Source organism: Bos taurus, chromosome 11 (genome assembly GCF_002263795.3).
Source record: "Bos taurus isolate L1 Dominette 01449 registration number 42190680 breed Hereford chromosome 11, ARS-UCD2.0, whole genome shotgun sequence".
Classification (NCBI taxonomy): domain Eukaryota; kingdom Metazoa; phylum Chordata; class Mammalia; order Artiodactyla; family Bovidae; genus Bos; species Bos taurus.
Window position 1 is genome coordinate 46708901 of NC_037338.1, and position 11186 is coordinate 46720086.

The 11186-nt window shown below is 43.2% G+C and overlaps 1 protein-coding gene across 2 annotated transcripts; it reads left to right on the forward strand.

Annotated features, from left to right (window-relative positions):
- The first annotated feature begins 131 nt into the window (after nucleotides 1-131).
- On the forward strand, nucleotides 132-8007 carry IL36B (interleukin 36 beta). 2 transcript variants are annotated; one of them, XM_002691350.6, is made up of 5 exons: nucleotides 132-223; nucleotides 983-1071; nucleotides 1595-1702; nucleotides 5220-5359; nucleotides 7206-8007. In XM_002691350.6, the coding sequence occupies exons 2-5, from the start codon at nucleotides 1056-1058 to the stop codon at nucleotides 7416-7418; spliced, it is 477 nt and encodes a 158-aa protein (XP_002691396.1). In that variant the 5' UTR covers nucleotides 132-223; nucleotides 983-1055; the 3' UTR covers nucleotides 7419-8007. The 2 variants fall into 2 exon arrangements, with proteins under 2 accessions (XP_002691396.1, XP_010808395.1); XM_010810093.4 differs by having other exon boundaries at nucleotides 161-346.
- The last annotated feature ends 3179 nt before the right edge of the window (nucleotides 8008-11186 follow it).

Here is an 11186-nt window from a genome sequence, read left to right on the forward strand (position 1 = left end):
GCCTGGCCACACCTGTGTTGCCTCTCAGTCACTCGCTGAATCCTCATGAGACCTCTGTCTTGGACCAGTTTTATTGCCAAAGTGGGCACACCCAGAGCCAGGAAATAACCCTCCTTCCTCACTCATTTAAAGGCCTGGAAGTCCTGGACAGTTCTACAGGGCACTTGGGGCAGGTGGAGCCTTAAGATTGGGCTCTAGGACAAGAGCATCTCTTTGGACAAAGGTAGAAACTGTGTATGGGAAACCTTCCTTCACTGCTCTGTGTCCAGCCTTGAGGAACCTCTGGGAGCCTTGGTCCAAGACACGCAGTGTCAGAGGAACTGAGACTGCTTCCAGAGTGCTGCTGGTAGTGGGTTTATTCTTTCTCTAGGGATGACTATAGATTCAGGCACTGCATATCCTGAGGCAGAGGAGGATGTGAACAATTGGTTCTCACTGTGGGGAGTTTGTGGTCTTCTTGGGGAAGTGTCATGGTTCCCTAACCAGAAGCTCAGAGATAGATGTCCCCTAACAGTCAAAATACCTCATGTGGTCCGTGGACATCCTTGTGCAGAGATGCCTCTTTGGATGAAGGGTTGGGGAAGATGTGAGTCAGAAAAACAGGGTAGCTACTGGTTATTTAGGATGCTCAAGCTTGGAGTCAGGATAGCTGGTGGCTAAATGGAGACAGGCAAGTACTCTTTCTTCCTCTAAATCCAGAGACTTAGTACCTGAGCTGATGCACTGAAATCTCCTAACAATCCTAGCTGTGATGGATAGAGGGCATCCCAGGGTCACTGCAGCCTGGAGAGCCAGGACCACTCAGCCCTGACAGTGATGGGAGCTTCCATCTTGGGTTTTACAGCCCTGGAACATGCTTTTCCCATCCTTACTCTCAAATGTGCATCTAAGATAGGGTCTCAGGACAGTTTTTTTTAATACAGAATTCCAGGGGAAGGGAGAGAAATGGATAACGTATTTTCTTTCCCTCTTTCCCTACAAGACTAACCGCTGGACCACAGCCTCTCCACCATCTGGTCTACCTCGTCCTCTTCACAGAAAGCCCTGAAGCCAACATGGAGTGCCCTATGTGTAAGTGGTGAATCACAAACCAGCTTGGAAATACTTCCATCTGGTCTCCCCAAAGAAATGGAGTACAAGGGTTTCTGTTTTGTAATTTAGAGTACAAGAAACCCTTGTAGTCCAGATTATTCATTCAAAATAAATAAGGAGTTCTAGAACTACTTATTTATTTTGATAAAGAGGGTAAATAAGAAATAATGTATTGATGACTGATTTATATATACTTTGTTTTGTTACTACCCAGAGACTATCAATCAGCAAAAAGACAAGTCACTGATAATCCTAGAAAAAAGGGTGAATCTTGAAAGACTCTTGGGACTATGAGTGCATGTAGCTTCTTTCAGATGCGTTGGTTCACAAACCAGCTCCTGCCCTATTTCCCTTCCCTTTTTCCAACAGCCACTCTTTGTCAGAGCAGTAAATCTACTCCTAGGAATCCTAGGAATCAAAGGCCTTTATTACCAGTTGCAATTGGAGTCCTAAAATTTACAATAACCTCATGTATATTTTGTGATTTTCTGTCTTCTGGCAGTGAGAGAATATCCCAGTTACCTTCACATTCGTGATTCTCGGCAGATGGTGTGGGTCGTAAAAGGAAATTCATTAATAGCAGTTCCTTCTAGCAACAACATTAAACCTGGTGAGTGACAATCAAAGCCATTGTGCTGCCCTTAAAGGGACATCAGCTCCACTGGGGATGGGGCCAAGCTTGTGTGAGCTTGGGAAGCATATTCTTGGGGATAGCTTCAGTGTCCTCAAGAAAGGCAGGAAAGGGCAAGATGGTTCCCTCACACTATCTGGAAAGGGTATGAGGAAAGAAGACCTGTACCCAGAAATGAGGGTGTGATGGATCTGGAGCTCTCCTTACCAAAAGAAAATGTCCTTGATTAAGAAGAGATTATTCATTCAATTAACAGCTGACCTTCTCCTTGGAATTTCTCTCTTCTAAATTTCAACCATTGCTACCTCTGTCCTTAAATTTAAACTGTTTCATCTTTCCATTACCATACCTGTATTTTTCAAATTTGGAGTCCTCTTTTCTAATAATAGGGGAATATTCCTTCTTCCCATCAATCCACTGCATGCCTATTATACCTCAATAAAGCTGGAAAAAAAGTCAATCCAAGTCAGCTTCTTTTCCTTTCTTGTTTGTTCCTTTGATGTTTGATTTCATTCCCCTTTCCCCTGCTTATTCTGTCTTTGTCTGCTTTCTAACTCTGATTAGACATGCACTAATGGAACGTTTCCAGGCTTAATACTAAAAACCTCCTCTGGATTTGCACATTTCATTTCTACAAGTGTTCTATTTTCTTATGTGGTAATATACATACTGTTCTCTGTACAGTCATAGTCAAGTACACAGCTTGTCTCCATTTCCCCACATGTCCATGCTTACATCAAACAATAAAACTTTTGAATTGTTCTTTGCCCACTCATCTCTAGCTTCTCTTTCCAGTCACCAGACTCATTTGTCTGTCCTCACTTTTTGTTCCTCAGTGGCTGCTGCTGCTAAGTCACTTCAGTCGTGTCCGACTCTGTGCGACCCCATAGACGGCAGCCCACCAAGCTCCCCTGTCCCTGGGATTCTCCAGGCAAGAACACTGGAGTGGGTTGCCATTTCCTTCTCCTCGGGGGCAGTCAGCATAATTGATTACTCTTTCTCGAACACTCTCTGTTCCGTCCTTTGGTAAGAATGTTCTATGTGGTTCACTGGCTCTTCTTTTGCACTCTACCTTCTGACTCCACTTTCTCTGTAAAATAGCCAAATGCTGGCAATTTTCAGAGCTCAATCTGTAACCATCACCCCACCACTCTGAAGGGACTCAGAGCTGGTTTCTTGGATTGACGTGTTGCCTCTTCATTCTGGCATTTATGCTTCCAACCCAGCTGTCTCCCCTGAAAATTTTACCTATGTCCTTTTTCGTTTCCATCTGACAGAAGATGATAGAGAGCAGAAGAGTGTGTATAGAGGGGCTTTGTGATCAAGCGTGAAAATGGCCTGGAATATTCCCATTCATAACCATTGGCTAAAATGGAGTCACATGACTTGTAGCTAACTGCAAGGGATGCTGGGAAATGTAGTCTAACTCTGTGTCCAGAGCCAAAACAAAAACAGATTTTGGCTAGTAGCTAGTGGCCTTTAAATTCCAACTATCATAGGGTGGATGTTCAGTGAATGTTTCCTGAACTGTTTGCTGAGCTGATGTACAGGTCTCTGTAACCCATTTCCTTTTGATGTCCTCTCAGACATCTCAGTGACAATAGTGGTAAAGAACCCGCCTGTCATTGAAGGAGATGTAGGAGATGAGGGTTCGATCCCTAGGTTGGAAAGATCCCCTGGAGGAGGGCGTGGCAACCCACACCAGTATTCTTGTCTGAAGAATCCCTGGGACAGAAGACCCTGGTGGGCTACAGTGCATGGGGGTCACAGAGAGTCGGACACGACTGAAGTGACTTAGCATGCAGACATCTCTAACATCTATTCCAAAAGTGGAACTGTGGATCTGACTTCTCAAAACGGTTTACAGACCCAGTCTTCCCCATCTTCTTCTTCACCCTGTTCACTGGAGCCAGAAATACAGGAGGCATCCTTATTTCTTCTTTTCTTTGATCTCCATTTAATCCACCAGCAGAGACTGATGAGTCTATGTGCAAAATAAGCCTTATTTCTAAGTTAATATCATCTTTCACTTGGAACACTGTATTACTTCCTCACTGCCCTCTCTCCCACTTCACTTGTGTAGCTTTGCATCCTATCTTCACGAACCATCAACAGTGACCTTCTTACCACATTAATTGAAGAATATTGTTTCCAAGTATTTGTGTTTTGGGGGTGGAAGTTTGGGGAAAGTGAGCAGTGAGGAGATCTGAGGCACACCAATCTAATTTTTGGAGCCTGGAACTTACCGAGCTTCTTTCCATGTAAGGGTCTTAACATTTCCTTTCCCTGTCAACACTCTTCATCCAAACCCCTCCACCACCACATTCCTGTTTCTTCATTTACTGGCTTCCTCTTAGTGTTAAGTTCTTGGCTTGAACTTCACTCTGCTTTTTCGCTTCCTCTTTCTTGGTCTCTCTCCTACTGTCTCAGACCTTTGTCAGTTTCCCCAAAACAGGTGTTGCCACTTGTGGTTCTGGTCATTTCTCTGTTTCCATGGTTTAGTTCCATTTTCCATGGTGGCAATAACAATGTCTCTAGTTCTCAGCTAAGTCTCCAGAGCCTTGAGTGGGTACTCAACAAAGAATGTTGAATGGATAAATTCCCTTCTCCCTACCCAGAAGGATAGATGCAGAACATGCAGGCTCCTGGGAATCATCTGCTAAATTAGTTGAGAATTAAATTATACTGATAGTGACAGAAAATCCACTCAACTAGGAATTTATTAGGGGCTTCCCCAGTGGCTCAGTAGTAAGGAATCTGCTTCCCAATGCAGGAGATGTGGGTTTGATCCCAGGGTCAGGAAGAACCCCTGGAGGTGGGCATGGCAACCCACTCCCAGTATTCTTGCATGGGAAATCTCATGGACAGAGGAGACTGGCAGGCTTCAGTCCATGAGATTGCAAGAGAGTCAGACATAACTTGGTGACTAAACCATCCAGCAGGAATTAAATAAGATAGAAATTCCTTTCTTTCTCAGGGAAAAGAAGCCTGAGAAGGCAGACTAAGGCCCATAGGTGCCTCTGTAATGCCACCAGATTCCAAGGATTCTAGGGTTCTGCTTTACCATCTTCAAGATCACCGTCACCACAATCTAGGTATAAAGACAGGGAATAAGAAGAAAGCTCCTTCCAACTGAGTGAACTCCTTTTAAAGAAGAACATTCTTAGAAATCCTACACAACATTCCACTCTTATCTCATGAACTAAAACTAAGCATATGGTCAAAGTTAGCTGTAAGTGTGATGGGAAATTTATTTTTATTTTGGGGAAGTAATATATCCTGGTGACAGCTGGGGCTCTGATATTAAGGAAGAAATAGGAAATGGATTTCAGCCAACTGATGAAGGGTTTCTGACACATGGCTAGTGGGAGAAGACTTTGTGAGGGGGGGCGTGTCCTGGCTGCTCATTATCCCCTAGATGTGAGTGTCAGACCAGAAGGAATGGCCTTTTCACTGCTTGGAGCCTGACACCTGTTTCCATTTTCCCTGTTTCCAGTCATTCTTTCCTTGATAGCATGTAGAGACATGGAATTCAATAAGGAAGGAAATGGTACTCCACATTACCTGGGAATCAAGGACAAAAATCTCTGTCTCTACTGTACAGAAATCCAGGGCTATCCCACTTTGCAGCTTAAGGTGAGTGGTTGTGCAGCTAATTAGAAGAGTACATTAATGAAAGGAACTTTCAATTTCATTTAATCTGTTACTGAATATAAGTAATAGGTTTGTATAATTCTACAGTAATAGAAGAACAGACTCTGTATGATTTCAATATCTTTAGACCATGACATTTTTGCACCTTGTTTTATGTCCCTGGATGATCCAGGGTCTCCTGGTTTATAGTCTATGGGAACTTGAATAGAATTTGTATCCTGCCACTGTGTGAAAATTGTATAATCTTAATTATATTGAATTGGTCCATAGTGCTTTTTGGGTATACTATATGCTTCTATTTTTCTGTCTATTCATTCTAATAACTTTTGAGAGTTTGATATTGAAATTCCAACTAAAAATCTTAATTTAATATTAAGAAGCTAGACATTACTTTGTCAACAAAGGTCCATCTAGTCAAGGCTAATGGTTTTTCCAGTAGTCATGTATGGATGTGAGAGTTGGACTATAAAGAAAGCTGAGCACTCAAGAATTGATGCTTTTAAACTGTGGTGTTGGAGAAGACTCTTGAGAGTCCCTTGGACTGCAAAGGAGATCCAACCAGTCCATCCTAAAGGAGATCAGTCCTGGGTGTTCATTGGAAGGACTGATGTTGAAGCTGAAACTCCAATACTTTGGCCACCTGATGCAAAGAGCTGACTCATTTGAAAAGACCCTGATGCTGGGAAAGATTGAGGGCAGGAAGAGAAGGGGACAAGAGAGAATGAGATGGTTGGATGGCATCACCGACTCAATGGACATGAGTTTGGGTAAAGTCCAGGAGTTGGTGATGGACAGGGAGGCCTGGCATGCTGTGGTTCATGAGGTCGCAAAGAGTTGGACACGACTGAGCCACTGAACTGAACTGAACTGAAAAGTAATTGTAACATATGGTGGAATAATATGTAACTTTGTTCTGTATTTTCCAAGTCTCCTGTAAATATGTTATCATCCTTTCATGCTGCTGCTGCTGCTGCTAAGTCGCTTCAGTCATGTCCGACTCTGTGTGACCCCATAGACGGCAGCCCACCAGGCTCCTCTGTCCATGGGATTTTCCAGGCAAGAGTACTGGAGTGGGGTGCCATTGCCTTCTCCGCATCCTTTCATAATTTAGAAAATAAAAAAGAAAGAAGAAAACAAACAAACCAAAGAGAAACAGGTTTGCAATCCTGCATATTCACCATAAAGAAGAAAAGCTGACTTGATTCCCAAGTCAACACAAGGGACCTTTGGAAGGTGTAAGACTCATTTTACTGAAAGAGCTTACTCTGCAAGCCAGAGAATACATCCTTGAAAATGTTTCAGAATGGCCATTCTCAGTCCTCTTTAATCATCTCCCAGAGATCCTCTGAGGCTCTGGGATGCTTCCTCTGAAGTAAAGCTACTGAATGGCAGTGGAGACCAGAGGGGAGATTGTTAATTGGATTTGGTGGATGACATGCTTATGTTCCCCATTCTGAAAGTCAGATAGGTAGTTATGAATCCTCTGCTTCTGATGGAAGCTGTAATGTATAAACCCACTTGGAGGTGGGGAACCTCGTGAGACTGGCCTGAACCATCTGATGAGTGCATCCATGAAAGAGTTTACAACTCCTTCTCTTTTCAGGAAGGCAGTTCTGATTCAAGGAATCAGAAGCACCTCTTGTGATGGGATTCTGGGGTGGGGCCAAGAACTGGAAACCAGTGGATTGCCTGTGGCGTCCCCCTCTCATCTGCCTGTGTCCCTTACCGCTGTCCCTCTCTTTGTGGAAAGGGGACAGTGCCAGCGCTGAATTAGTTTATCTCCCTCCTCCCAAAAATCCTCTCTAACCAGCCTTTTTTGTACCTTCAGGAAGAAAATATCATGAATCTCTACAATAAGCCCAAAGGAGAGAAGTGCTTCCTCTTTTACCGCAATGATGAAGGCTCCACCGTTGTCTTTCAGTCTGTCTCCTACCCTGGCTGGTTCATTGCAACCTCCTCTGAGGCAGGGCACCCTGTTACCCTCACCAAGGAGAGGGGCACAGTCCAAAGCACGAATTACTACTTAGAGGGTGGACTCTAAATCCAGTCTGGGCTCTGGGTGGCTGAATCCAGTTCAGAGGATCAAGCAGTCAGAGGTTCTTCTGTTTGAAAACACAACAGATCATCTTAAGAGACCACCATACATGGATGCCCATCAACAGCCTACCTCATTCTCACCACCTCAAAACCACCTCCTCTTCTAGATACGCTCTAGATGTGTTGCTGTTGTTTAGTCACTAAGTTGTGTCCGACTCTTTGTGACCCCATGGACTATAGCCTGCCAGGCTCCTCTGTCCATGGGATTTCCCAGGCAAAATATTGGAGTGGGTTGGCATTTCCTCCTCCAGGGGATCGAACCTGCATATCCCACATTGGCCAGCAAATTCGCTGAACCACCAGGGAAGCCCACCCTCTAGATAATCTCTAGATAATTTCTAGATACACTGTGTCCCCCACTTGCATGTCATTTCTTCTTTCTTGATCTTGTCCCATCATCCTAGTTGCCAAGTCCAGTTAAATCCACTCCCAATTCCTTACAACCTCTCTTGCTATTCCTTCTGCCAACCGATAGCCTGGAAATGTGACTTCCAAACATATAATCCTATCAATAAAAGATATTAATAATTCTATGCATGCTTACTATAAATATTGTAACATGAACTCCAAAAGATGAATCTAAAGGGTAAGGCAGATGTAAAATAAAAATATCACAAGTCTTGATAGTCATGATGAACTCATAGTATCATTAGTTAATAATTTGATACACAGTATACAATTCAGTTAAGATTAATTGTTAACCACAGTGGATGTAAATCAATCTGTATTTCAAAGAATCACTAATAGCAGTTTATACTTTTTTCAAGCATCAACTATGACATTTTCTTGTTATTATTCCTGTTTCCTAGACTTTTAGGGGGACATTCAAACACAAGTTTCTTTATTCTGATGCTTTTAAACCAGTTGTCCATTTTGTGAGGATTACTTTAGTTAACGCTTGTAGTAAAATTTATGAATTCACTCAACCAGAGACACGTAAATTGCAGGTTTTATAATGCCCTGAATATGAATGTGAGCATATCAGGTTTTCTTCCTTCAGGAAACCTTGCCCTTCTTGGTATATGATGAACAGGCATATTGGGCTTTTCAATGACTGGGAACCCTTCACCAATGGGGGAGAGCGGGTAGGGGAATTTCAGCTCTGTAGTCCAAATGATTCCTCAGAGGGTCCAAGCAGGATTGAGTCATAGTCACCCATGGGAGTGTTGAGCTCAGGAACACCTCCTTGCATTGGTTTCCTTCATTTCCCTGCTTCGGTTTCTCTAGCTCCCATTCTTATTCCTTCAGATCATTTCTCATCATTTCAAAATAGACAGATGGAGAAAGAGAGGAGGGACAAGATGGCAGAGTGGAAGGACCTTGAGCTCACATCCTATCATGACAGATGGAGAGAGCTCTGTCAGTTTTATTTCCCTTGTTTCAGTCTCTGAAACACTGGTTTCTATGACTTTTTCCTCCAGCCTTTGAGATACTCTAATATTCAAAATGTTGATGCTATTGTTGTACTTTTATTCTTTTTTATTAAATTTTGTCTTCTATTTACTTGAACATAGGCATTAAAAATAATTTTATTTATTTTTGTTTGCAATGGGTCTTCATTATGCAACAGCTTTTTCTCTAGTAGTGGGGAGGGGTTTTACTCTTTGTTGCTGTGTGTGGGCTTCTCATCATGGTGGCTCCTCTTGGTGTGGAGCACAGGCTGTAGGGCACTTGGGCTTCAGTAGTTGCAGCTCTCAGGCTCTAGAGCACAGGCTCAATAATTGAGGTGCACTGGCTTAGTTGCTCCGCGGCACGTGGGATCTTCCCCTACCAAGGATCAAAACTGTGTCTCCTGCATTGACAGGCAGATTCTTATCCACTGAGCCACCAGGGAAGGCCATGAATAGATGATCTTACTTGTTATGAACTTAAATTCCAAATGGATAGCGGTGATTTGATCTGGCCCAGAGCTCTTGTTGGAACTCCAGATTTGCACTTACAACTACCAGCTTGGATATTCTCCAAACCTGCAAATTGAGCATATCCTAAGGAGCACCCTTGATCCTTGCCCAATATGCCCAATATGTCACAGCCAGTCTTTTCCATCTCAGTTACTCAAGATAGAAACCTGGGAGTCATCCTGGATTTTCCTCTCCCTAAAGACCTGCATCCAACCCATCAAGTCTATTCACCAAGAAGCCTACCTTCAAAGTACATCTAAAATCCACCCATCCCTCTCCAACTTCTCTGCCATCCACCACTGGATATCTGGAGACCACTGTAACTCACCAGTTCTGTGCATCTGCATCCTGACTGGTGACCTCCATCTACCACTCCATCTATCTGTTAAATCAGTTCTCTGTGAGCCAGCAAGGATTATCTCCATAAATGGAAATTCAATTATGTCATTCCAATGTTTAGAATTCTTTGATGTTTCCACTTGCAGTTAGAATGAAATGCAAATTCATTTACAAAAATTTGCTTATTGTTAAATTTTTTAATTGGTGGAAAATTGCTTTACAATGTTGTGTTGGTTTCTGCCATGGAACAATTCAAATCAGTCATATTTAGGCTGATAGATAGATAGATAGGCTTCCCTGATGGCTCAGTGGTAAAGAATCTGTCTGCAATGAAGGAGACCCCAGTTGCATCCCTGGGTTGGAAAGATCCTCTGGAGCAGGGCATGGCAACCCACTCTAGTACTCTTGCCTAGAGCATCCCATGGACAGAGGAGCCTGGCAGGCTGAAGTCCATAGGGTCACACAGAATCAGACATGATTGAAGCAACTAAGCAGCATACACACACACACACACACACACACACACACTCCCCTTTGAGCCTCCCTCCCTGCCCTCCATCCCACTCCTCTAGGTCATTTCAGAGCATCAGGCTGGGCTCCCTGAGTTATGCAGAGACTTTTGACTATCTATTTTACACATGACCTACATCCAACCCATATATATGCTTTATCATGTGTATATATGTCAATGCTACTTTCTCAGTTCGCCCCCCCACCCCCTCATCTTCCCTCACTGTGTCCACAAGTCCATTCTCTGCTAGGTTCATCAGTATCATCTTTCTGGATTCCATATATATGTGTTAATATACAGTGCTTGTTTTTCTCTTTCTGACTTACTTCACTCTGTGTAAGAGGCTCTAGGTTCATCCACCTCACTATAACTGATTCAAATTTGTTCCTTTGTATGACTGAATAATGTTCCATTTATATATTTATCCATTAATCTGTTGATGGACAACTAGATTGCTTCCATGTCCTGGCTATTGTAAATATTGCTGCAATGAACATTGGTGTACAAGTGTCTTGTAGAATTGTGGTTTTCTCAGGGCCTATACCCCGTAGTGGGATTGCTGGGTCATGTGTGTGAAAGTGCTATGTCAATTCAGTCATGTCTGACTCTTTGAGACCCTATGTGCTGCAGCCCATCAGGCTCCTCTGTCCATGGGATTTCCCAGGCAAGAATACTGGAGTGGGTTACCTTGCCCTCCTCCAGGGACGTTCCCGACCCAGGGATCGAACCCATGTCTCTTATGTCTATGTGCATTGGCAGCCAGCTTCTTTACCACTACCCCAACCTGGGAAGCCCTTGCTGGTCATATGGTAGATTTATAGTTTTTTGAGGTATCTCCATACAGTTCTCCGTAGTGACTGTATCAGTTCCTTTTTCTCCACATTCTCTCCAGTATTTATCGTTTGTAGATTTTTTTGATGATGGCCATTCTGATTGGTGTGAGGTGATACCTCATTGTAGT

Excerpts from the sequence above, each read along its gene's own strand:
- IL36B (XM_002691350.6), top strand. Across the intron at positions 1,703-5,219 it reads TAGCAACAACATTAAACCTG|TCATTCTTTCCTTGATAGCA; the intron begins GTGAGTGACAAT and ends CCCTGTTTCCAG. Across the intron at positions 5,360-7,205 it reads ATCCCACTTTGCAGCTTAAG|GAAGAAAATATCATGAATCT; the intron begins GTGAGTGGTTGT and ends TTGTACCTTCAG.